The 22890-nt window shown below is 44.2% G+C and overlaps 1 protein-coding gene across 4 annotated transcripts in view; it reads left to right on the forward strand.

Moving 5' to 3' along the window:
- The window catches only part of PLA2G6 (phospholipase A2 group VI), a 75343-nt gene that overhangs the window by 19646 nt on the left and 32807 nt on the right, over window positions 1-22890 (forward strand). For all 4 annotated transcript variants that reach the window (XM_044300668.1, XM_044300669.1, XM_044300670.1 and 1 more), the window contains exon 7: window positions 21611-21793. In XM_044300668.1, coding sequence (XP_044156603.1) covers window positions 21611-21793 — 183 coding nt within the window. The remainder of the gene's footprint in view (window positions 1-21610; window positions 21794-22890) is intronic.

The raw sequence follows: 22890 nt of genomic DNA on the forward strand, positions 1-22890 counted from the left end.
GTACTATGTTATTAACAGAGGCATATCTGATCCATGGGCGACAATATGACACAAGACCCAAAAAGACTTGCAAAGACTGTGCTCCCTTGGGTACCTGTATTTTTTTCTACTGCCTCCTTTCTGGTGTTAAACGCCGGGCACCATGGGAGAGGCAGTGCCCTAAAAAGACAACCTTGTCCTTGCAAAATTGTAGTTTGTCTTTTAAGGCTTTGCAACCATTCTGATAAAGGAAAATCAACAGTGACAGTGAAGCCACCTTACAGATATTTAGATTCTCCGCACATAAAAGCAGATCATCTACATACTGAAGGAGTACTACCGATCCAGGAGGTGTCCAGTTAGTGAGAACAGATTGCAAAGCCTGTGTATACATAATAGGTGAATTCTGTGCACCTTGGGGTAAAGCAGTCCAGGTATATTGGTTGCCTTCTAATGTGAATGCGAACAAATACGGGCAGTCAGGATGTAAAGGAACACTGAAGAAGGCATTTGCAAAATCAACAACAGTAAAACGGGTAGCAGTGGAAAGGACCTGTGACAGCAAAGTGTGTGGATTTGGGACTACAGGTCTCTGCAAGACTGTTACCTTGTTCACCTCTGGGAAGTCATGAACCATTCTGTAGCTAACAGGTTGTCTCTTTACTGACTTCTTAACTGGGAATAGGGGACTGTTGGCTGGAGACGCAGTTTTACTTAACCCATCCTGCCTAAAGAAATGCATTTATCTGACTAGCCACTGCCATCTCTTGTGCATAACTAAGAGGCTATTGTTTAACCCGGGGAGGCTGGCAACCAGGCTTAAGATGAACTGCTACAGGGGTCACTGTCATCCTCCCTATATCTGTTTTAGAAGTTGCCCACAGCTCCTGAGAGACTGCTTTGAGTGCCTCTACGTCTGGAGCATCATGCTCGGGAATCTGAGAGTCCTGTAGGAACACAGAAGCTATCAATGGACATAGGATCTCTTCAGGAGTGTCCAAAATCTACCCGAGTAGTACCATCAGTGTAGAAATGTATGTGGGCCCCCAAGGCTTGAAGGACATCAGTCCCCAGGAGAGGTTCGGGCAAATCCTATTTCACCAGGAGTTACGTAACCACTGTACTATGTTTAATTTTTAGTTTTACAGGTTCAGATTAACAAATGTATATGGTTTCCCTGGTGAATCCCACTGCAGGTACATGCCAGCGGGACAATTGGTGAGGTTGAAGGAAAGATTGGTCCATCACTGTCTTGGCTGCCCCCATGTTGACCAAAAAGGGTACTGCTTTCTTCTCATTCAAGATTTTATTAAGTTTTCCAAGGTAAATGGGACAAGAGCAAAAAAGCGTATCTGAACATACAGCATGTGGTAATCAATCAGAAACAGTGAATATCAGTTTCCAAAGTAGAAAACATCAGGGGAACCCACCCTGTATCAAGAACATGTACAGTAAAGAAAAGGTATTGGAGAAAGGGGCATACAATGGAGACAACAGGGGGGACACACAAGGGAAAAAGGGGAAGGTGAGGAAGAGACAAGAGCGCTGGTTACAAGTGTGCAGCCCGGTACTCACTGGAGGTGCGAAACGTCTCCCAAGGGCTCCACGTCTTCACAAAACGGGCGACGGCCAGCGGAGAAACGCAGATGAGGTCCGCCATCCTTTTGGTGGAGAGCAATTTCCTCAAACCACTCCATTAGTTGGGGGGGGGGGGGGGTGACTTCCAGTGGCGAGGAATGACCGTTTTGGCAGCTTGGAGCATATATTTCAAGAGGGAGGCCTTATAGGCTGGGATGGTGAAGTCAAAGGCGAAGAGCAAGAGGGATTCGGGGGTATTGGGAATAGGAATCCCTGTCACTTTTCTCACAATAGAATGCACCGAGTCCCAGAAAGGGCGTAGGGCAGAGCATTGCCACCATATATGAATCATGGTGCCCTCCTCTGATAAACATCTCCAGCATCTGTCCGACACAGATGGAAACCACTTGTGGAGAAGAGTGGGCACTCTATACCACCTGGAGAGGACCTTGTAGTTTGTTTCCTGCGCTTTCGTGGAGATCAGCGCCTTGTGAGTCAGAAGGAAGGCTCTCTGCCATTGGGAGGGGGTGAGTTGGACACCTAAATCATGCTCCCACGCGGAACAAAATGGAGGGGGACTGGAGGAGTGCTGCTGAATGAGCAAATTATATATAGTGGAAATGTCCCTGAATACTGCCGATGGAGCCAGGCACATTTGCTCAAACTTAGTGAGGGTTCTGGATAGGTCATGAGTTTTGCGCAAGGTCGAATTTTTTTTTTTGACGTTGGAGGTGTTCAAAGGTATGCCTGGGGCAGATGGCGGAGGGTTCTAACATCTGATCGAGGGGTTTCAGCAAAGACCCGCGTAAAACATGGTAAAATTGGAGAGGGTGCGTGCTAGTACTTGACAAGAAGGTACGCGAGCGCCCCGGTGGAAAGTCAGGATGGTCCGTAATTGGGGTCAGGGGACCTTTAGTATCGATGAGCGAGTGATGATTATGTGTGGAGCCGAGTATTGCGAGGGTGTGGTTAACTGTAAAAGAGGGGGTTGGGGCGGGGGCGCTGGACGATCCTATCAACCAAGGGAGCGTCGAGGGTGGGATAGATGAGGAGTCCCTAGCCATATGGACCCACGCCTTGGTGGAGTCTACTCTCAACAGGTCCAGTAGCCTGGCATACGCCGCGGAGAAGTAATACAATTTACAGTCCGGCAGACCCACCCCGCCCGTCTCCTTTGATCTGGTCAGTAGTTCATACCTTATCCGCGGTCTGCCCGGAGCCCATACAAATCGAGTGAAGGAGCGCTTCAGTTGCAACCAATAGGCCGCCGGTATTCGGATAGGGACGGTCTGCAGGAGGTAGAGCAATTTCGGCAACAGGTTCATCTTAAGGATATTGACCCTGCCGAACCAGGAAAAGTCGCGGCGATGCCAAGACTCGAGATCCGCCTAGAACCGCCGGAGAAGCGGGGAGAAATTCAGCTGGAAGAGTTGAGAGAGATCCGCCGAAACTTTCATGCCTAGATATTTTATACCTGAAGGCGGCCAGGCGAACGGGAACGAAGTATGGAGGGAGGGGAGGAGCTCTCTGGGCAAGGAGACGTTTAGTGCTTCTGATTTTGACATATTTACTTTAAAGTTCGTCCAATTGCCGAAACGCGCGAGTTCGCGGAGTAGGGACGGGAGTGCGATACGCGGGTTAGTTATGGACAATAGAAGATCATCCGCAAAGGCGGCGCACTTGTGTTCCGTCTTACCTATCCTGACTCCGGAGATATCCGGGTTCCTACGGATAGAAGCGAGAAGGTGCTCCATCACTATAACATATAGGAGAGGGGATAGCGGGCAGCCCTGGCGCGTGCCATTGCGGATGAGGAAGGGGTGGGAAAGCGTGCCGTTTATCTTAACGCGGGCTGATGGGTGCTGATACAAACTAAAGATTTTCCCCAGAAAATCCGGGCCAATCCCCAATCCCGAAAGGGTCGATCGTATCGCTTGCCAAGAGACACGGTCGAAATCTTTTTCAGCGTCGAGGGATAAGATCATGAGGGGGGTATTGGCCATTTTTGCGTGGTGGATTATATCTAGAGTCCTGAGGGTATTGTTGCGGGCTTCCCTCCCAGGGGTAAAACCCACCTGGTCGGGGTGTATTAAGTGAGTTAAAAACGCATTCAGACGGTTAGCGAGAAGCTTGGCAAATAACTTAAGGTCCACGTTCAACAGGGAAATGGGCCGATAACTGGGGCAGAGATGTGGATCTTTGTCAGGCTTAGGAATAACCGTGATATGGGCCATGGTCGTTTGCGCCGGGAAGGGGCACCCAGAGGACACATTGTTGTAAACCTTCGACAGAAAAGGAGTGAGGGAGGCCGAAAGAGATTTGTAAAAACTGGCCGTGAATCCATCGGGACCTGGGCTCTTGCCACTCGGCATGGACTTAATCGCCTCCTGCAGCTCCATCTCTGTGAAAGGGGTTTCCAAGCTGGCAGGGTACTGCTTTCTTATTCCCTACAGACACAGGCACATGTAGTTGAATCCCTACCTCTTTGGTATGCAGTACCGGCACGGGGTTGCCTATCTCCTAGCGGGTATCACCTGGCATGGTCAGTGTCTGTTTCTCCAGGATTGATATTTTGTTGCCTTCTGGTGGCACAGCAATTTCTATTTACATGTCCAGGTTTACCACAATAATAGCACTTAAATTCCTTTTTATTCGGTCTGTAACTGGGCTCCTGGCCAACACATTTTACAGGGATTTTCTTCATGTCCAGCTTCAGACCCTTTGCAGCAGCAATTAACTAAGGTAATGGTGTGACCCTCCATTAAGGCTTGTATGTTTTTAGCTTAGCCTGGAGGGCGGGTTGCAGACTTTCCATGAAGGCAGATGTCAACAGTTTCTCCCCCATGGGACCCGCTTGGTCCCAGCCCATATCGGTCCAAATGGTTCTCAGGCTGGCAGCATATGTCTCTACTGTTTCCTGTGGAACCAGAACCACATCCTTCAAACTTCTTGCACTCTCATTCTCTTTATTTTGAGCCCAGTCTGTGAACTGATGGCAATATTCCAATCCAGACTGATGGGTCTTCTCCCAGTCATCTACTGCTAGACCATCTACTGTCATACCACCAAGCCTTCACATACCAGCGCCATATCCTTCAGTGTGGTCAGTCGGCTGTTCTGTGAGTCACATCAGTTTTGTCAGTCCTTTTTGTTTCTGCATATACAACAATCTTCCCTTAACAACTTCTCCTCTCCATTCCTCAGTCTCTGCTTCACATGCAACTTTAATCCAAATATCAACTACTTCTTCACATCCATGATCCTTAATCCAACCACTGTTAAATTTATTAAATAAACTAATATGGTAAATCCAACCACTGTCTTAAATTTCTTCCAGATTCAAGTTACCATGTTTCATACCTGCCTTTTCCAACACCTTAACATTCTTCAATCCATCTTTCCCTCCCCTTTCTTTAAGTCTTTACTGTCTTCTAACTTTCTGGGACACTAAGGTTGTTCCCCATTGTTACTTTATGTCAAAATAATATCAACAACAATGCCAGAAAATTAGTTCAGACGTCTATTTTCCCTTCAGTTTCCCTAGAGTTTCCTCACTATATCTACCTAGTGTACTCTAGACTGAAATTAATATTATAATCAAAATTCGACACCCTAACATGGGGTTCCAAGGTTCTTGGCATTGACAGTAATTCTCCATAAGACATAAAGAACGAAACAGACATATATCAGTACTCCAAGAGTTAAACCAACAACATTCCAATCGTCATGGACGTCCATTATGTCCTTACCCTATATATATATATATATATATATATATATATATATATATATATATATATATATAAACCCCTGTTAAAATGTCAGGTTTCTGTGATGTAATTTTTTTTTTTTGACAAAGATAAATCATTTTCCACCTTTTAATGTGACCTATAAACTGTACAACTCAATTGAAAAACAAACTGAAATCTTTTAGGTGGAGGGAAGAAAACAAAAAAAATCTAAAATAATGTGGTTGCAAAAGTGTGCACACCCTCTTATAACTGTGGATGTAGCTGTGTTCAGAATTAAGCAATCACATTCAATATCATGTTAAAGTATAACTGTCATATATATATTTTTTTGGGAGTATTTGATTATTTCACTGTGTACTCAATTACCCTTAATTCCACAGTTTTGCTCCCTGTACTGCCTACTTTTACCTATGCTTAAAATCAGGTTGCTCTGCAGGGTCCGTCTATGTGTTGGAGGACGCAAAAGCACGCAGCGTGTAAGGTCACATTACTGACAGCCAGGGACTGTAAGTAAATGATTAAAGCCAGGTCCTCCCCAGAAGCTGACAACAGTGCCTGAGCTGTGTGCACTTCTCCCTGTCCCTGCGCTTGGCAGACGCTCCCTCACTCAGCAGAGCTGGAGAATGCAGAGCTGAAGCAGCGCAGACCAGGGAAGGGAGATCTGCCGTCTGCTCAGTGTATAAATAAAAGCAACATGTGGTAAGAGGATCCCTTTGTGCTGCAGGAGATCAACCCTTTAGGGGGAGGGCTGTAGTTACTGACCCTTTTGGGGTGCTATTGTTACTGGCTAGTGAGGGCAGGCGGGATTAACCTCAGGGTGAGGGCAGTGGCGGCCATCTTAACTGAATAGTGAAATTGCAGTTTTATGCAGACTGGTTGCTAAGGACTGAATCTTATTAAATATGGGGTAAGTCAGTCTAATAGTAACTGATTCTGGAATATCATGTTATTAGTAACTACATATATGAAAATTGAAATTAGGGTCTAAGTGTGACAGTTATCCTTTAAATAGGAGACGGCATACACCTGCCATCATTTAAAGTGCCTCTGATTAACCCCAAATAAAGTTCAGCTGCTAGTTGGTCTTTCCTGAAATTTTCTTCGTCGCATCCCACAGCAAAAGCCATGGTCCACATTAGATATACCATGGAACACAGTGAAGACAGTCATCATCAAGTGGAGAAAATATGGCACAACCGTGACATTACCAAGAACTGGACGTCCCTCCAAAATTGATGAAAAGACGAGAAGAAAACTGGTCTGGGAGGCGACCAAGAGGCCTACAGCAACAGTAAAGGAGCTGCAGGAATATCTGGCAAGTACTGGCTGTGTGGTACACCTGACAACAATCTCCCGTATTCTTCATATGTCTGGGCTATGGGGTAGAGTGGCAAGACGAAAGCCTTTTCTTACGAAGAAATACATCCAAGCCAGGCTACATTTTGCTAAACCACATCTAAAGTCTCCAAAACGCATGTGGGAAAAGGTGTTCTGGTCTGATGAAACCAGGGTTGAACTTTTTGGCCATAATTCCAAAAGATATGTTTGGCGCAAAAACAACACTGCACATCACCAAAAGAACACCATGCCCACAGTGAAGCATGGTGGTGGCAGCATCATGCTTTGGGGCAGTTTTTCTTCAGTTGGAATTGGGGCCTTAGTTAAAGGGGTTGTCCAGGTTCAGAGCTGAACCTGGACATCCCTCCATTTTCACCCCGGCAGCCCCCCTGACATGAGCATCGGAGCAGTTCATGCTCCGATGCTCTCCTTTGCCCTGCGCTAAATCGCGCAGGGCAAAGGCATTTTTCTGAGTTCCGGTGACATACCGGGCTCTCTATGGGGCTGACAGGCAGCCCGGTGACGTCACCGGCACTGATGGGCGGGATTTGGCTCTGCCCTAGCCAGTAAAACGGCTAGGGCAGAGCTAAAGCCCGCCCCTCAGAGCCGGTGACGTCACCGAACACACTGCTGGGCGGAAGTTACCGCCCGGCAGTGTGTTATTGAAAACACAAGAGCCTGTGCCCTGCGCGATCTAGCGCAGGGCACGGGAGCGCATCGGAGCATGAGATGCTCCGATGCCAGGCTCAGGAGGGTTGCCGGGGTGAAAATAAGGGTATGTCCGGGTTCAGCTCTGAACCCGGACAACCCCTTTAAGCTATAGGGAATTATGAACAGTTCCAAATGCCAGTCAATATTGGCACAAAACCTTCAGGCTTCTGCTGGAAACCTGAACATGAAGAGAAACTTCATCTTTCAGCATGACAACGACCCAAAGCATACATCCAAATCGACAAAGGAATGGCTTCACCAGAAGAAGATTAAAGTTTTGGAATGGCCCAGGCAGAGCCCAGACCTGAATCCTATTGAAAATCTGTGGGCTGAGGGCTGTGCACAGGAGATGCCATGGCAATCTGACAGATTTGGAGTGTTTTTGCAAAGAAGAGTGGGCAAATCTTGCCTAGTCAAAATGTGCCATGCTGATAGACTTGTACCCAAAAATACTTGAGTGCTGTAATAAAATAAAAAGGTGCTTCAACAAAGTATTAGTTTAAGGGTGTGCACACTTATGCAACCATATTTTTTTTTATTTTTTTATTCCCTTTACCTAAAAGATTTCAGTTTGTTTATCAATTGAGTGGTACAGTTTATAGGTGGAAGAAGTTCTGTACAGTTATTATCTTTTTCACATTTTTTACATCACAGAAACTGACATTTTAACAGGGGTGTGTAGACTTTTTGTATCCACTGTGTGTGTGTGTGTGTGTGTGTGTGTGTGTAAGGCACAGAGTGGAAGTAAGATAAATTTACCTTGCAGCGCTGTCTTTGAAAGTCTGTACGTCCTCTTAGTGTTTGTCCGGGTTTATCGTGACATCGATGAAGAGTCCATTAGTCGAGCCCCACGTTGGGTGCCAAATTTTGTTGGGGCAATTATCCCTTCCTCTGTGATTATCGGGGTCCAAATCCAGTGAGGTTTTATGTGCGCACAGAGACAACTGACAGACAAAATGGCTGAATCAAGTAGTCCGTTTATTGTTTCAAAACACACACTTCTTAAAGCTTGCGTACGTTGCCAGCAAAACCAAACTCTGGAAAAGTTATTATACAAGGTCATGAAACTGAAACAAAATGTTATTTTAAGGGAACAGGACACAGATAGTGGGAGCATGTGAGTGTCATGTCAGCATTCTGTATTTTTCCACCAAGACCCTTTTTACTCAGAGACAAAATGGATTCCCATCTCTCACACCAACTACCTGAAATCACTGGTCTGATAAGTATAATTTGCACTAAATGTTCACTAGGGCTGTTTATAGCTAATTTTTACTTACAGCTATCAAGAAAGGCTGCCTAGTGTAGTCGACGTGGGCAAATAATGTGTGATTTCCACTCTTCCTTTTCAGAATGTTCTGTCTGCTGACATTCGTCTACACTTACTGTTTTATAATGTTAGAAATTCTGCTAGTTTTGCATAGTTGGTGGACTCTGTTCAGCTTCTTTTCTGTGGGGTGACAGGAGGAGGGGGGAGCAAGGTCACTAGTAGGTAGACAGGAGGAGGGGGGAGCAGGGTCACTAGTGGGGTGGGGGGGATTCTATTAGATTTTGTGTCTCCCCTTCTTGTATTTCTGTAAGTCATGTCCTCATCGTAAGGCCTCTTTCCCACGACCGTATGCCCTCCGAGATATACAGGCCGTGAGCGTGCCATATGTTCCGGAGAGGCATTGATCATGCACACGGAAGTCTGGGACAATAGTCCCGCGGGTGGCTCGATGTCCACAGCATCATTGTAATCTATAACTCTATAAAACTATGTGTGCTCCCATGCGCACGATCAATGCCTCTCCGGGAAATATGGCCCACTCACGGACCGTATATCTCGGAGAGGGCATATGGTCGTGGGCAAGAGGCCTTACTATTCTGCACACCTAGCACCTAGAGACTACACTCCTCATTATCATGCAGCTGGAGGGGGGTGGTAGTTATTGGGTGATAGCAAGGTGGACAGAATAACAACTCTCCCACCCCCCCAGCCCGCTCTACACGGTGGCCAGAGGGAACACATGCCTGGGGGAAGCTCTTCTCTCAGACTGGGGACCAGTCGCATGAGTCCGCAGCTTCTTACCTCTCCAGCGGCCCTATCATGTTTCCCGGGGTCCTCGGGAAGCGAGCCCCGCTCTCCTTACAACAGCCACCCCCGGAGCCAACCCCTCCTCCTTCCAGCTCCCACCGGCTTCCCTTGCTGCAGGACCTGTATAGCTCCAGCGCACGCCTAAACCAACCAATAACAAAGCTCCTTGCTATAAGGAGCTTTGCTATTGGTTATTTCAAGCACAGGCAACATCGCTGCGCTGCCCACGGCGTTCACAGTGCTCATTGCATTGATGAATGTGGGGGAAAAGTCTAAGGCATATTGGTACGCCTTAGACTTTTTTGAGGGAGTAAAATGGCCTGAACAGACGTCAATGACGCTAGTACGGGCCATTATTGCGACCTCTGTTAGCATATGTTTTGTTTTTATTTTTTACAATGGAACTCTATGGTGATGGATGCCACAGTATCACAGTATGGCATCTGTCTGAGGCATCCGTTAACATACAGTGTTTTTTTTTTTTTTTTTTTTTTTTTTGCATACGCTGAACATATGACAAAAATCCAACACTTCAAGTATTTTCATTGTTCTGCTCATCTAACTGAGTCCAATATGGCGGATCTTCCCTGTACATTATCACTTGGCTATAATAGCCTGCTGTGCATTTACCACACACTGCAACACATACATCACACACCCTGCAGTACATACATCAGTGTGTGATATATCGCACACTGCACTACATACATTACACATATCGATACATTGCTGCACTGTCACTTTGTGGTGCAGGTCAGACTGGGTGTCCGGGCTCCCCTGCAGTTGTCCAGCACTCCATTCCTCTTCAGCTCCACCCCATGTTTGCCGGCGCAGCGCTACCACTGCTCTCCTCATACATCGAGACTCGCCCCTCCTCCTTTTAACTCCCGTCTGCTTCCCCTGCTGCAGGGCGCTGTATCGCTTTGGCGACTGCCCAAACTAACCAATAGCAAAGCTCCTTACTGTATGGAGCTTTGCTATTGGTTATTTCGGGCACAGGCAGCATCGCTGCGATGCCTGTGCTGTTCACAGCGCTGCTGAATGTAGGGGAGAAGTCTAAGGCGTATTGGTGCGCCTTAAGACTTTTGTCAGAGAGTGTCTATGACACTTCTACAGGCATTATTGCGACCTCTATTGGTCATAATGCTTGACTATCTATTATCTACAGGTCAGTTATGTTCTATTACTATCACAGTTATATTGTTACCTTTTTTTTTGTTATCTCCTTGGGAAAAATAAACACTCTTATTATTCTACATATTATGTAGACACTAACACCTATGCTAAATGTTCCTATTTCTCAACCCTAGCATTTACCATCCTGATATTATGTGTAAGATTATAAGCTACAACGTTAGGGGGTTTAATTCGCTATCTAAAAGGAGGAAAGCCTCCATGGACTACAAGAAACATAAACTATTTGTCTCCAAGATGCCCATTTTACTGATGCTTCTCTCCCAAAATTCTTTAACCCAAGATATAGGGTGAATTACCACTCAATGTTTCAAACTAAAAGCAGGGGAGTCTCCATATTTATCCGAAATTCCCTCTCATTTCAGGTTACTAAAACTATTACCGACACTCAGGGCCGCTATCTAATCCTACTGGGCGAACTATACAATTACAAGTTCTGTATTGTCAATATGTATGCTCCCAATGTCAACCCAATAGAGTTTTTCTTAACCGTATGCGATAAATTACTCTCATTAGAATACACGCGACTAATCTAATGTGCTGATTTCAATTTTGCATTGAACCCTTATATTGATTCGACATCCACCCCTTCCCAGACTAGATCTGAAAGGCAGAAGAAAGACCTCTTGGAGGCATTTCAAACCCTCACACTCTCCGATACATGGAGAGAATTTAAGCCTTTAGCGAAGGGTTATACTGATAATTTTTTTTTTTTGTGTGGTCTGATCATTATATGGTTTTATCCGAGCTTACCGTGGGTCCCAACACTAAAATTCCTTATACATAGAGACTTAAAGGGGTTTTCCCATCTCAAACAATGGGGGAATATCGCTAGGATATGCTCTCATTGTCTAATAGGTGCAGGTCCCACCGCTGGGATGCCCACCTACAATGAGAACGGAGCGGGGAAATGAACGGAGGGCGCACTGCGCATGCGCAGCCGCCCTCCATTCACTTCTATGGGGCTGCCAAAAATAGCCGTGTGCGGTGCGCTCCCATTTACTTTTATGGGAGCAGCACTCGGTGGTGGACGGACCCCGGGAAATCCACGGTCCTCCAGCCATAGCTCTCCCCGCTCCATTCTCGTTGTAGGTGTGGGTCCCCCCGCTGGAACCCACACCTATTGGACAATGGGAGCATATCCTAGCGATATGCCCTCATTGTCTGAGATAGGAATACCCCTTTAATGAAGCATTACTGACGAATCCTGAGATAACCGCTAAAGCTCAAGAAAATGTCTCCTCTCCCGTTACCCAGGATAACTATTGGCTCGCTCATAAATCGGTCATTGGGGGTTCTCATCTCGCAGGCCTCCAGGCTGAAGAAAGAGGTCCAAAGCACAAGATAATTTAGAATACAAGATATCGAAACTCGAATTGGCATACACGAGACACCCCCTCCAGATACCAGGGCTGTGGAGTCGGTAGATAAATGCTCCGACTCCGACTCCTCAGTTTTTTGTACTTCCGACTCCGACTCCCCGACTCCAATATGCAAATGTATTTTATGCATTCCTTGAAGGAAAGAAAGAAGTTCTTCTAAGCTCTTCTAGCACAGAGAGGTAGTTGGGCAGAAGCTGCTGCCTTCTCCTTTGTGTGCTGATCTTCTGCTGAAGACAGGGCAGTGGGAGGATCCAAGAAGGGACATTTATTTTAAAACATGATTTCCCTAGAAGAATCCCATAGTCATGTTTAAAGTTTAAGATAACATTCTGAGTTTACACGTTTTATAGCCTTAGCTGAATGACAGCAGTTTTTCCAATGGTTTACAGCAGGGATGTCAAACTCGTGGCCCTCCAGCTGTTGCAAAACTACAACTCCCATCATGCCTGGGCATACTACAGCTATCAGGGAATGATGGGAGTTGTAGTTTTGCAACATCTGGAGGGCCATGAGTTTGACATCCATGGTTTACAGCTTCAGTCTTGAACTATTGACCCTCCATTCCCTTCACTTATACAAGTGTCTCTAGTCCTGCAAAACACATATTTACTTAATCCCTTATCAGTGAGAGGCGAGGTAAACCATGGGCATTGCGTTCCCTGTAACATCAGAACACAACACAATGGAAAGTATAAGTATTGCCACTCCTAATTGTGCATTGCGTGCCATATAGTGAAGCATATGAAAAGCATGCTTCTTCACATCACTGAACGCGTTTGTTTTGCGGTTACGTGAGGCACTGCATGCATTGGCCTTTATTCTTACAGTAGAAAAGTCATTAATTATAGCTCTTTATGAATTCGGACATTTAAACTTGCTTTTTTATTCCAATTTAAATTTAGTAGGAGTCGGAGTCGGTTCATTTTTTGCCGACTCCGACTCCAGGTACCCAAAATTGACTCCGACTCCGACTCCACAGCCCTGCCAGATACTTACAGAAAACTATTAAAATCACCAGGCTTGAACTTGATGTTTTATTGACGCACAAAACCGGACGAGCCATCACGTGGACGCAAGCCACATATTTTCAACTAGCCAACAAACCTGACAAACTATTAGCACGTAGACAAACATTAAATACAGTCCACAAAATACAGATCCGACCAGGACACCCCTCCTCCAATCCTGATAAAAATATATTCCTCCTTCCTCAAATATTATCAAAATTTGTATAAAACCCAAGCAATGCACCTAGACTCCATCTCCCAGTCTTTCTTGGAAAACCTTCACCTACCAACCATATCAAGAGACGCGTACAGTCAATTAAATGCTGAAATTACACGGGATGAGAGAGAATGGGCGATTAAACGGATCAAACAGGGCAAAGCTTCAGGACCAGACGGGTTGGCTGCCAAGTATTACAAGAAATTTGCGCACACTCTTCCCCTGCTCGCCCCATCTTCTCAAACTATACAAATACATTATGCAGGGGCATAGGGTCAAACCTGACTTCCTTACAGCCTTAGGCCCCTTGCAGACGAGCGTGTCCGGATAGGGTCCGGATGTGTTGCGGCAAACCCGCGCGAGTAGGTACCCAATTGCAGTCAGTTTTGACTGCAATTGCATTCTGTTGTTCAGTTTTTATCGCGTAGGTGCAATGCGTTTTGCACGCGCGTGATAAAAAACTAATGTGGTACCCAGACCTGAACGTCATCTACGGATCCCCCATAACAGTACGTCATCTACGGATCCCCCATAACAGTACGTCATCTACGGATCCCCCATAACAGTATGTCATCTACGGATCCCCCATAACAGTACGTCATCTACGGATCCCCCATAACAGTACGTCATCTACGGATCCCCCATAACAGTGCGTCATCGACGGATCCCCCATAACAGTGCGTCATCGACGGATCCCCCATAACAGTGCGTCATCGACGGATCCCCCATAACAGTGCGTCATCGACGGATCCCCCATAACAGTGCGTCATCGACGGATCCCCCATAACAGTGCGTCATCGACGGATCCCCCATAAAAAATTTTTCTTATTTTCCTCCTCAAAAACCTAGGTGCGTCTTATCATCAGGTGCGTCTTATAAAGCTAAAAATACGGTATATTTTTTTTAAATGCTTTATTATGTAAAACTGAAACAAAGAAAGTAGACATATTTGATATCATTGCGTCCGTAACAACTATAAAAATAGCACATGATCTACCCTGTCAGATGAATGTTGTAAAAAAAATGGCGCCAAAACTGCCATTTTTTATTACCTTGCCTCACAAAAATTTTTATATAGCGCAATTAAAAATCATATGTAACCCATAATAGTACCAATAAAACTGGCACCTTATCTCCTAGTTTCAAAAATAGTCACTTTTTGGGAGTTTCTACTGTGATGGTGCATCAGGGGGACTTCAAATGGGACATGGCATCTAAAAACCAGTCGAGCAAAATCTGCCTTCCAAAAACCATATGGCTCTCCTTTCCTTTTGCGCCCTGCCGTGTGCCCTTACATGAGTTTACGACCACATGTGGGGTGTTTCTGTAAACCGCAGAATCAGGGTGATAAATATTGAGTTTTGTTTGGCTGTTAACCCTCGATGTGTTAAAGAAAAAAAATGGATTAAAATGGAAAATCTGCCAAAAAAGTGAAATTTTTAAATTTCATCTCTATTTTCCTTTAATTCTTGTGGAAAACCTAAAGGGTTAACTAAGTTTGTAAAATCAGTTTTAAATCACTTGAGGGGTGTAGTTTCTACAGTGGGGTCATTTATGGGGGGTTTTTACTATGTAAGCCCCAAAAAGTGACTTCAGACCTGAACTGGTCCTTCATAAAGTGGGTTTTGGAAATTTTAAAGTATTGTAAGTATTGCTTCTAAAATTCTAAGCCTTTTAACGTCCTAAAAAAATGACATTTACAAAATGATGCCAACATAAAGTACACATATGGGGAATGTTAAGTAATACAAATTTTATGAGGTATCACTTTCTGTTTTAAAAGCAGAGAAATAGAATTTTAGAAAATTGCGATATTTATTTTTTTTTTATTTATTTTTTTTCCAACTTTTTGGTAAATTTGGGATTTTTTCATAAAAAAAAAAGGTTAAATATATTGACTCAAATTTATGACTAGCATGAAGTACAATCTCAGAATGGCTTGTATAAATAAAAGTATTCCAAAGTTATTACCACATAAAGGGACACATGTCGGATTTGCAAAAAATTGTCTGGGCAGGAAGGTGAAAACTGGCCCGGGGTAGAAGGGGTTAAAATTACTAAGAACATAGATAACCTATACAAAACTAACTATGATCCCATATTTGGGCAACTACACTGACCTGCATAAGTGGGATTGGCCATTCCTATCCTGGATTGGCAGAATACATGTGGTAAAGATGGTGTTGTTGCCTAAAATCCTTTATTCATTTAGAACCCTCCCAATACTGGTCCCACAACAAACGATCCAAACCCTGCAGAAACAAACCTTCTTCTTTTTTTTTTTTTTTTCTATATTTGGTCTCATAAGCTTTCACACATACGGTAGCTAACGAGATTATGTCCCTACATAAAAAAGTTGGAGGAATGTCTGTACCTAATATAGTAGCTTGAGGTGAGACTTGCCCAACTGGCACCAACATTAGCAGGCCCTAATGCACCCCTATGGGTCTACCTTGAGACTTCACTATTCCCAGCGGCTTCCTGGCCAACCCTCTTTTGGACTGAAGTTTTTCTCCCTGCCCACATGAAACAAATTGCTCCTCTTACCTTCTATTCAATACTCCTATGGCGTCGGGTCAGATTCAGATATAAACTACAGTCAAAACCCTCTATGCTGACCCCTATATTCTCCAATCCAGCATTCCCCGTGGGAGATACCACCTCTACATTTACATGGTGGTACTTGCAGAAACTCTCTACATCACATAATTTAATCCTTCATCCATCCAAATTGATATCAGTCTCTTATTTTAATACCCTAAACAAACCCCCACCCGAAGAGTGGTGGAGAAAACAACAAATATTTCACTTTCTATTGTCCTTGATGAGCCCTTTCCCCTAAGCTAGAATAGTTATGGGATCCATATGCAAATTCCACTCCACTTTCCCGGGTACCCTCTCTCGATTATATGGAGAGATCAATGGATCCCAATATCGAGATAAATTGCCATTTATGCTACAGTGGGAGGCCGTTATGAATATTACCATGTCTATAGAACGTTGCCACCACTGCTGTACTCTTCTGAGCAAATATAGCTGGCAAGTTTCATTAACTGAAACGTTACTTAAAGTTTTGCATAGAGCAGGTATGCTCAACCTGCGGCCCTCCAGCTGTTGCAAAACTACAATTCCCAGCATGCCCTAATAGCTGTAGGCTGTCCAAGCATACTGGGAGTTGTAGTTTTTATAATAGGTGGAGGGCCACAGGTTGGGCATCTCTGGCATAGAGCATATATGGTCCCCGCCAGACTAAACACAATTTACCCGGATGTTCCGGATCAGTGTTTTAGGGGCTGTTTGGAAAGAGGCTCACATCTACAGTAGTGGCCAAAAGTTTTGAGAATGACACAAATATTAGTTTTAACAAAGTTTGCTGCTAAACTGCTTTTAGATCTTTGTTTCAGTTGTTTCTGTGATGTAGTGAAATATAATTACACGCACTTCATACGTTTCAAAGGCTTTTATCGACAATTACATGACATTTATGCAAAGAGTCATGACTGATAGCAACCCATTCTTTCATAATCACTTCTTGGAGTTTCTCAGAATTAGTGGGTTTTTGTTTGTCCACCCGCCTCTTGAGGATTGACCACAAGTTCTCAATGGGATTAAGATCTGGGGAGTTTCCAGGCCATGGACCCAAAATGTCAACGTTTTGGTCCCCGAACCACTTAGTTATGACTTTTGCCCTATGGCACGGTGCTCCATCATGCTGGAAAATGCATTGTACTTCACCAAACTGTTGTTGGATTGTTGGAAGAAGTGGCTGTTAGAGGGTGTTTTGGTACCATTCTTTATTCTTGTCTGTGTTTTGGGGCAAAATTGTGAGTGAGCCCACTCCCTTGGATGAGAAGCAACCCCACACATGAATAGTCTCAGGATGCTTTACTGTTGGCATGACACAGGACTGATGGTAGTGCTCACCTTTTCTTCTGCGGACAAGCCTTTTTCCTGATGCCCCAAACAATCCGAAAGAGGCTTCATCTGAGAATATGACTTTGCCCCAGTCCTCAGCAGTCCATTCACCATATTTTCTGCAGAAGATTATTCTGTCCCTGATGGTTTTTTTGGGAGAGAAGTGGCTTCTTTGCTGCCCTTCTTGACACCAGGCCATCTTCCAAAAGTCTTCACCTCCCTGTGCGTGCGTGCGTGCGCTCACACCTGCCTGATGCCATTCCTGAGCAAGCTCTGCACTGGTGGCACACGGATCCCGCAGCTGAATCCTCTTTAGGAGACAATCCTGGCGCTTGCTGGACTTTCTTGGACGCCCTGAAGCCTTCTTAACAATAATCGAACCTCTTTCCTTGAAGTTCTTGATGATCCTATAAATTGTTCATTGAGGTGCAATCTTAGTAGCCACAATATCCTTGCCTGTGAAGCCATCTTTATGCAACACAATAATGGCTGCACGTGTTTCTTTGCAGGTCACCATGGTTAACAATGGAAGAACAATGGTTTCAAGCATCACCCTCCTTTTAACAGGTCAAGTCTGCCATTTTAACCCAATCAGCCTGACATAAGGATCTCCAGCCTTGTGCTCGTCAACATTCTCACCTGAGTTAACAAGACGATTACTGAAATGATTTCAGCAGGTCCTTTTTATGACCGCAATGAAATGCAGTAGAAAGTTTTTTTGGGGATTAAGTAAATTTTCATGGCCAAGAAGGACTATGCAATTCATCTGATCACTCTTCATAACATTCTGGAGTATATGCAAATTGCTATTATAAAAACTTAAGCAGCAACTTTTCCAATTTCCAATATTTATGTAATTCTCAAAACTTTTGGCCACGACTGTACATATTTGGTGGTCCTGCCTGTTAGTAAACAGATTTTGGAATAGGATCCGACCAACCTCTACATTCACTTATTGCTGCCCCGACTAACTTAACCTTATCTGTATTGCTACTAGGGGACAAACCCCCAAAACTCAATAATGCTTCTTTTTTGAACTTCTACAACACATCCTCATGGCAGCCTGTATTCATATAGCACAACAGTGGAGAAAATCAACCCTCTGCTTCGAAGCGGTCATTAGGCGGATCAATAAAATAATGCTCTATGAAAAACTTACAGCCATTCGTATGGATAGGGTAATGCAGTTTGAAAAAATATGGTCTCCCTGGATATCGTACTGTGCAGATCCAGATTTCCATTATTATGTAATCATACAAAGTCATTGAAATGTCTTCTTTGTCTGACTATAATGCAGTCTGTATATTTGACTAGATATTAAATAATCGGTACTGATCTTTATTGTTTGTTTTATCCTGTTTCCATCTTTTGTGTATATCCCCCCCCCCCCCCCCCTGTGTGGGGTGCATTGGAAGTATGTTGGCGACATTCATGGTTTTAAAATCCAATAAATACATTTTGAAACCTACAAACCGGATTCCAAAAAAGTTGGGACACTATACAAATCGTGAATAAATACTGAATGCAATAATGTGGAGGTGCCAACTTCTAATATTTTATTCAGAATAGAACATAAATCATGGAACAAAAGTTTAAACTGAGAAAATGTACCATTTTAAGGGAAAAATATGTTGAATCAAAATTTCATGGTGTCAACAAATCCCCAAAAAGTTGGGACAAGGCCATTTTCACCACTGTGTGGCATCTCCCCTTCTTCTTACAACACTCAACAGACGTATGGGGACCGAGGAGACCAGTTTCTCAAGTTTAGAAATAGGAATGCTCTCCCATTCTTGTCTAATACAGGCCTCTAACTGTTCAATCGTCTTGGGCCTTCTTTGTTGCACCTTCCTCTTTATGATGCGCCAAATGTTCTCTATAGGTGAAAGATCTGGACTGCAGACTGGCCATTTCAGTACCCGGATCCTTCTCCTACGCAGCCATGATGTTGTGATTGATGCAGAATGTGGTCTGGCATTATCTTGTTGAAAAATGCAGGGTCTTCCCTGAAAGAGATGACGTCTGGATGGGAGCATATGTTGTTCTAGAACCTGAATATATTTTTCTGCATTGATGGTGCCTTTCCAGACATGCAAGCTGCCCATGCCACACGCACTCATGCAACCCCATACCATCAGAGATGCAGGCTTCTGAACTGAGCGTTGATAACAACTTGGGTTGTCCTTGTCCTCTTTGGTCCGGATGACATGGCGTCCCAGATTTCCAAAAATAACTTTGAATCGTGACTCGTCTGACCACAGAACAGTCTTCCATTTTGCCACACTCCATTTTAAATGATCCCTGGCCCAGTGAAAACACCTGAGCTTGTGGATCTTGCTTAGAAATGGCTTCTTCTTTGCACTGTAGAGTTTCAGCTGGCAACGGCGGATGGCACGGTGGATTGTGTTCACTGACAATGGTTTCTGGAAGTATTCCTGAGCCCATTCTGTGATTTCCTTTACAGTAGCATTCCTGTTTGTGGTGCAGTGTCGTTTAAGGGCCCAGAGATCATGGGCATCCAGTATGGTTTTACGGCCTTGACCCTTACGCACAGAGATTTGTTCCAGATTCTCTGAATCTTCGGATGATGTTATGCACAGTGGATGATGATAGATGCAAAGTCTTTGCAATTTTTCGCTGGGTAACACCTTTCTGATATTGCTCCACTATCTTTCTGCGCAACATTGTGGGAATTGGTGATCCTCTACCCATCTTGGCTTCTGAGAGACACTGCCACTCTGAGAAGCTCTTTTTATACCCAATCATGTTGCCAATTGACCTAATTAGTGTTAATTGGTCTTCCAGCTCTTCGTTATGCTCAAATTTACTTTTTCCAGCCTCTTATTGCTACTTGTCCCAACTTTTTGGGGATTTGTTGACACCATGAAGTTTTGAATCAATGTATTTTTCCTTTAAAATGATACAGTTACTCGGATTAAACGTTTGATCTGTCATCTACGTTCTATTACAAATAAAATATTGCCATTTGCCATCTCCACATCATTGCATTCAGTTTTTATTCATGATTTGTATAGTGTCCCAACTTTTTTGAAATCCGGTTTGAAATTTTGATGGCCTAACCTCAGGATAGACCATGAATATGGTGGGAGTCCGACACCCCACACCCGCTGCTGATCAGTTGTTTTGGGGTAGCTCCTGCTCTAGAACTATACAGCTCGGTCCATTGTGTAGTAAACGGAGCTTGTAACTCTAGTGCTGCAGTAATCGGCTCCATCCACTACACAATGGACAAAGCTTTGTAGTTCTAGTGCCAACTTCAGGCACCAGAGCTCTGGTGTGTGCAGTCGTCTCCCAGCAGCTTTCCAAAGACAGCGCCATACATTGTGCAGCAGCTTGGTTTTGCAGCTCATCCACATTCACTTCAGTAAGGCTGAGGCTGCAACTTGGCCATATGACCGATTTTACAGTGACACATGGCCTAGGAAGAGGCCTCTTCCAACAGCTGTTTGGCCGGGAGTTCCGGGTATCAGACCCCTGCCAATCTGATATTGATGGCCTATTTGGAGGATGACACCCTGGACGTGTAACAAATGACCCCTGGTTTAGTGTGTACATGAGCTTATAAAGCTGCCTTATAAACATTAATGTACTGCAATAGAGAAGTATTTCAGTATATCATAAACATGATTGCACAGAAATTTCTGCAATGTGCATATATCATAAAGAGATGATGTCACCAGTGACCTCCCTATCAAACTGGTTGCATTGGCACATAGCTGTGGTTCACCTGATTAAAATGATGTTTTTATTTGGTTGATCTGAGGCCCAGTTCCTGAGTTATGATCCTTTTTTCGTAATATGCAAATTAGGCATTTGGTGCAATGAGGGTGTCAACATTGCTTTTGTTGAACGCAAGCTCAACTCCTTTCTGTGGACAGATTCCCCTTAAGGGTGCATTCACACGTCCGTAAGTGTTTTGCGGTCCGTCGGTGTGCGTTCCACATTTTGCAGACTGCACATGGCCGGCGCTATGATAAAAATGCCTGTTCATATCAGCGATTGCGGACAAGAATAGGGCATGCTCTATATTTTTTGAGGGGCCGTGGAACGGAACTACGGATGCAGACAGCACGTGGTGTGCTGTCCGCATCTTTTGTGGGCCCCATTGAAATGAATGGGTCCGCACCCGTTCTGAAAAATTACAGCACGGATGCAGACTGAGAAATACGGTTGTGTGAATGAGCCTTAAGGGTGCCTGTACCACTTACAATAGTGTGCAGCAAAGAAAAAAACACAGTAAAACTGCACATGGTTGTACAGGGGTAGTTGTGATAATGCAGCTCACCGCCACCAGGTGTACGGGAAGAAAGAAGTATGACAATAATACATTATCCTTAGGTCCTCCCTTGTATGTACAGTGATTGGTACAGGCTTATAGATTTCTATACTGTTATTAGCAAGCCCAATGATTTATTTTGTATCTGTTTTTTTGTCTTTAGATGTCTATACTTTTGCTGGAGCGCGGTAGTAAAGTGAATGCTTTAAGTAGGACAGCAGAAACTCCTTTACACATTATGGTTAAGAAGGACAGATTTGACTGTGTCATGGTGCTCTTGACCCATGGAGCAAACCCAAACACAAAGGGTGAACATGGAAATTCAGCTTTGCACCTGGCTATGAAGGTAAAAATATTCTGGACACTGTCTTTCAACAAACTTTGCTTAAAGGGCATCTGTCGGCAGATCTGACCTATGAAACTGTCTGACCTGCTAAATGTGCGCTTGGCAGCTGAAGGCATCTGTGTTGGTCCCATGTTCATAGGTGCCTGCATTGCTGAGAAAAATGATGTTTTAATATATGCAAATGAGCTTCTAAGAGCAATGGGGTTGTTGCCATTACACCTAAAGGCTCAGCTCTCTCTGCAACGGGCATGATTGACCGGGCCAGGCAGTGAAAACATGATCACCCCTGGCCCTGTCAATCAAAGTGCAGAGGGCGCAGCAGTTGCAGAAAGAGCAGAGCCTCTAGGTGTAATGACAACGCCATTGTTGCTCCTAGAGGCTCATTTGCATATATTAAAACTTCATTTTTCTCAGCAATGCGGTCACATATGAACAATGGACCAACACAGATGCCTTCAGTTGCCAAATGCACATCCAACAGGTCAGCTAATTTCATAGGTACAAATCTGCTGACGGATGCCCTTTGAATCAATACTACAAGCAAATATAAGATATGTTGTAATATACAATATTTTAGTAGAGAAAAATGTCTTTCCACGCTTTTCGGCTATTTCTTTTGCTCTGCTCTCCCCTCCATCCAACGGTAATTAATCTCTCTCCATTCATTGGTGAAATCTGTCTTGAAAAAGGCAGAGAGTATTTCTTTTCTGCTTCTCTGAGTGATTAGGTTACAGCTGCTGCCCATGCAAGTCTATGGGGAGGAGGAAGTTGTTGAAGTGACTTCTTTCTTTCTTTCTTTCTTTCTTTCTTTCTTTCTTTCTTTCTTATTCGTTCGATTTCTTTCTTCTTCTTTTTTTTTTTTTTTTTGTGTCATCATATTATGGGTTGATAGCTACTCTGCTTACTTTCTGTATAACATCCTCCATGCTGCTTCTGTGTATGTGAAAGATAGAGATGGGCAAGCAGGAGACATCATGTGTGTGCTGTGCATTGGAGACATCATAACAGCCACCTTCCTGGCCCTGAGCTCAGGAAAAACTGACAATTCGAGATGGAGCCTGCAAAGTGGAAAACTGGTGATAAATCCAGGTTACAAG

The sequence above is a fragment of the Bufo gargarizans genome, chromosome 7, assembly GCF_014858855.1.
Source record: "Bufo gargarizans isolate SCDJY-AF-19 chromosome 7, ASM1485885v1, whole genome shotgun sequence".
In the NCBI taxonomy this organism is placed as follows: domain Eukaryota; kingdom Metazoa; phylum Chordata; class Amphibia; order Anura; family Bufonidae; genus Bufo; species Bufo gargarizans.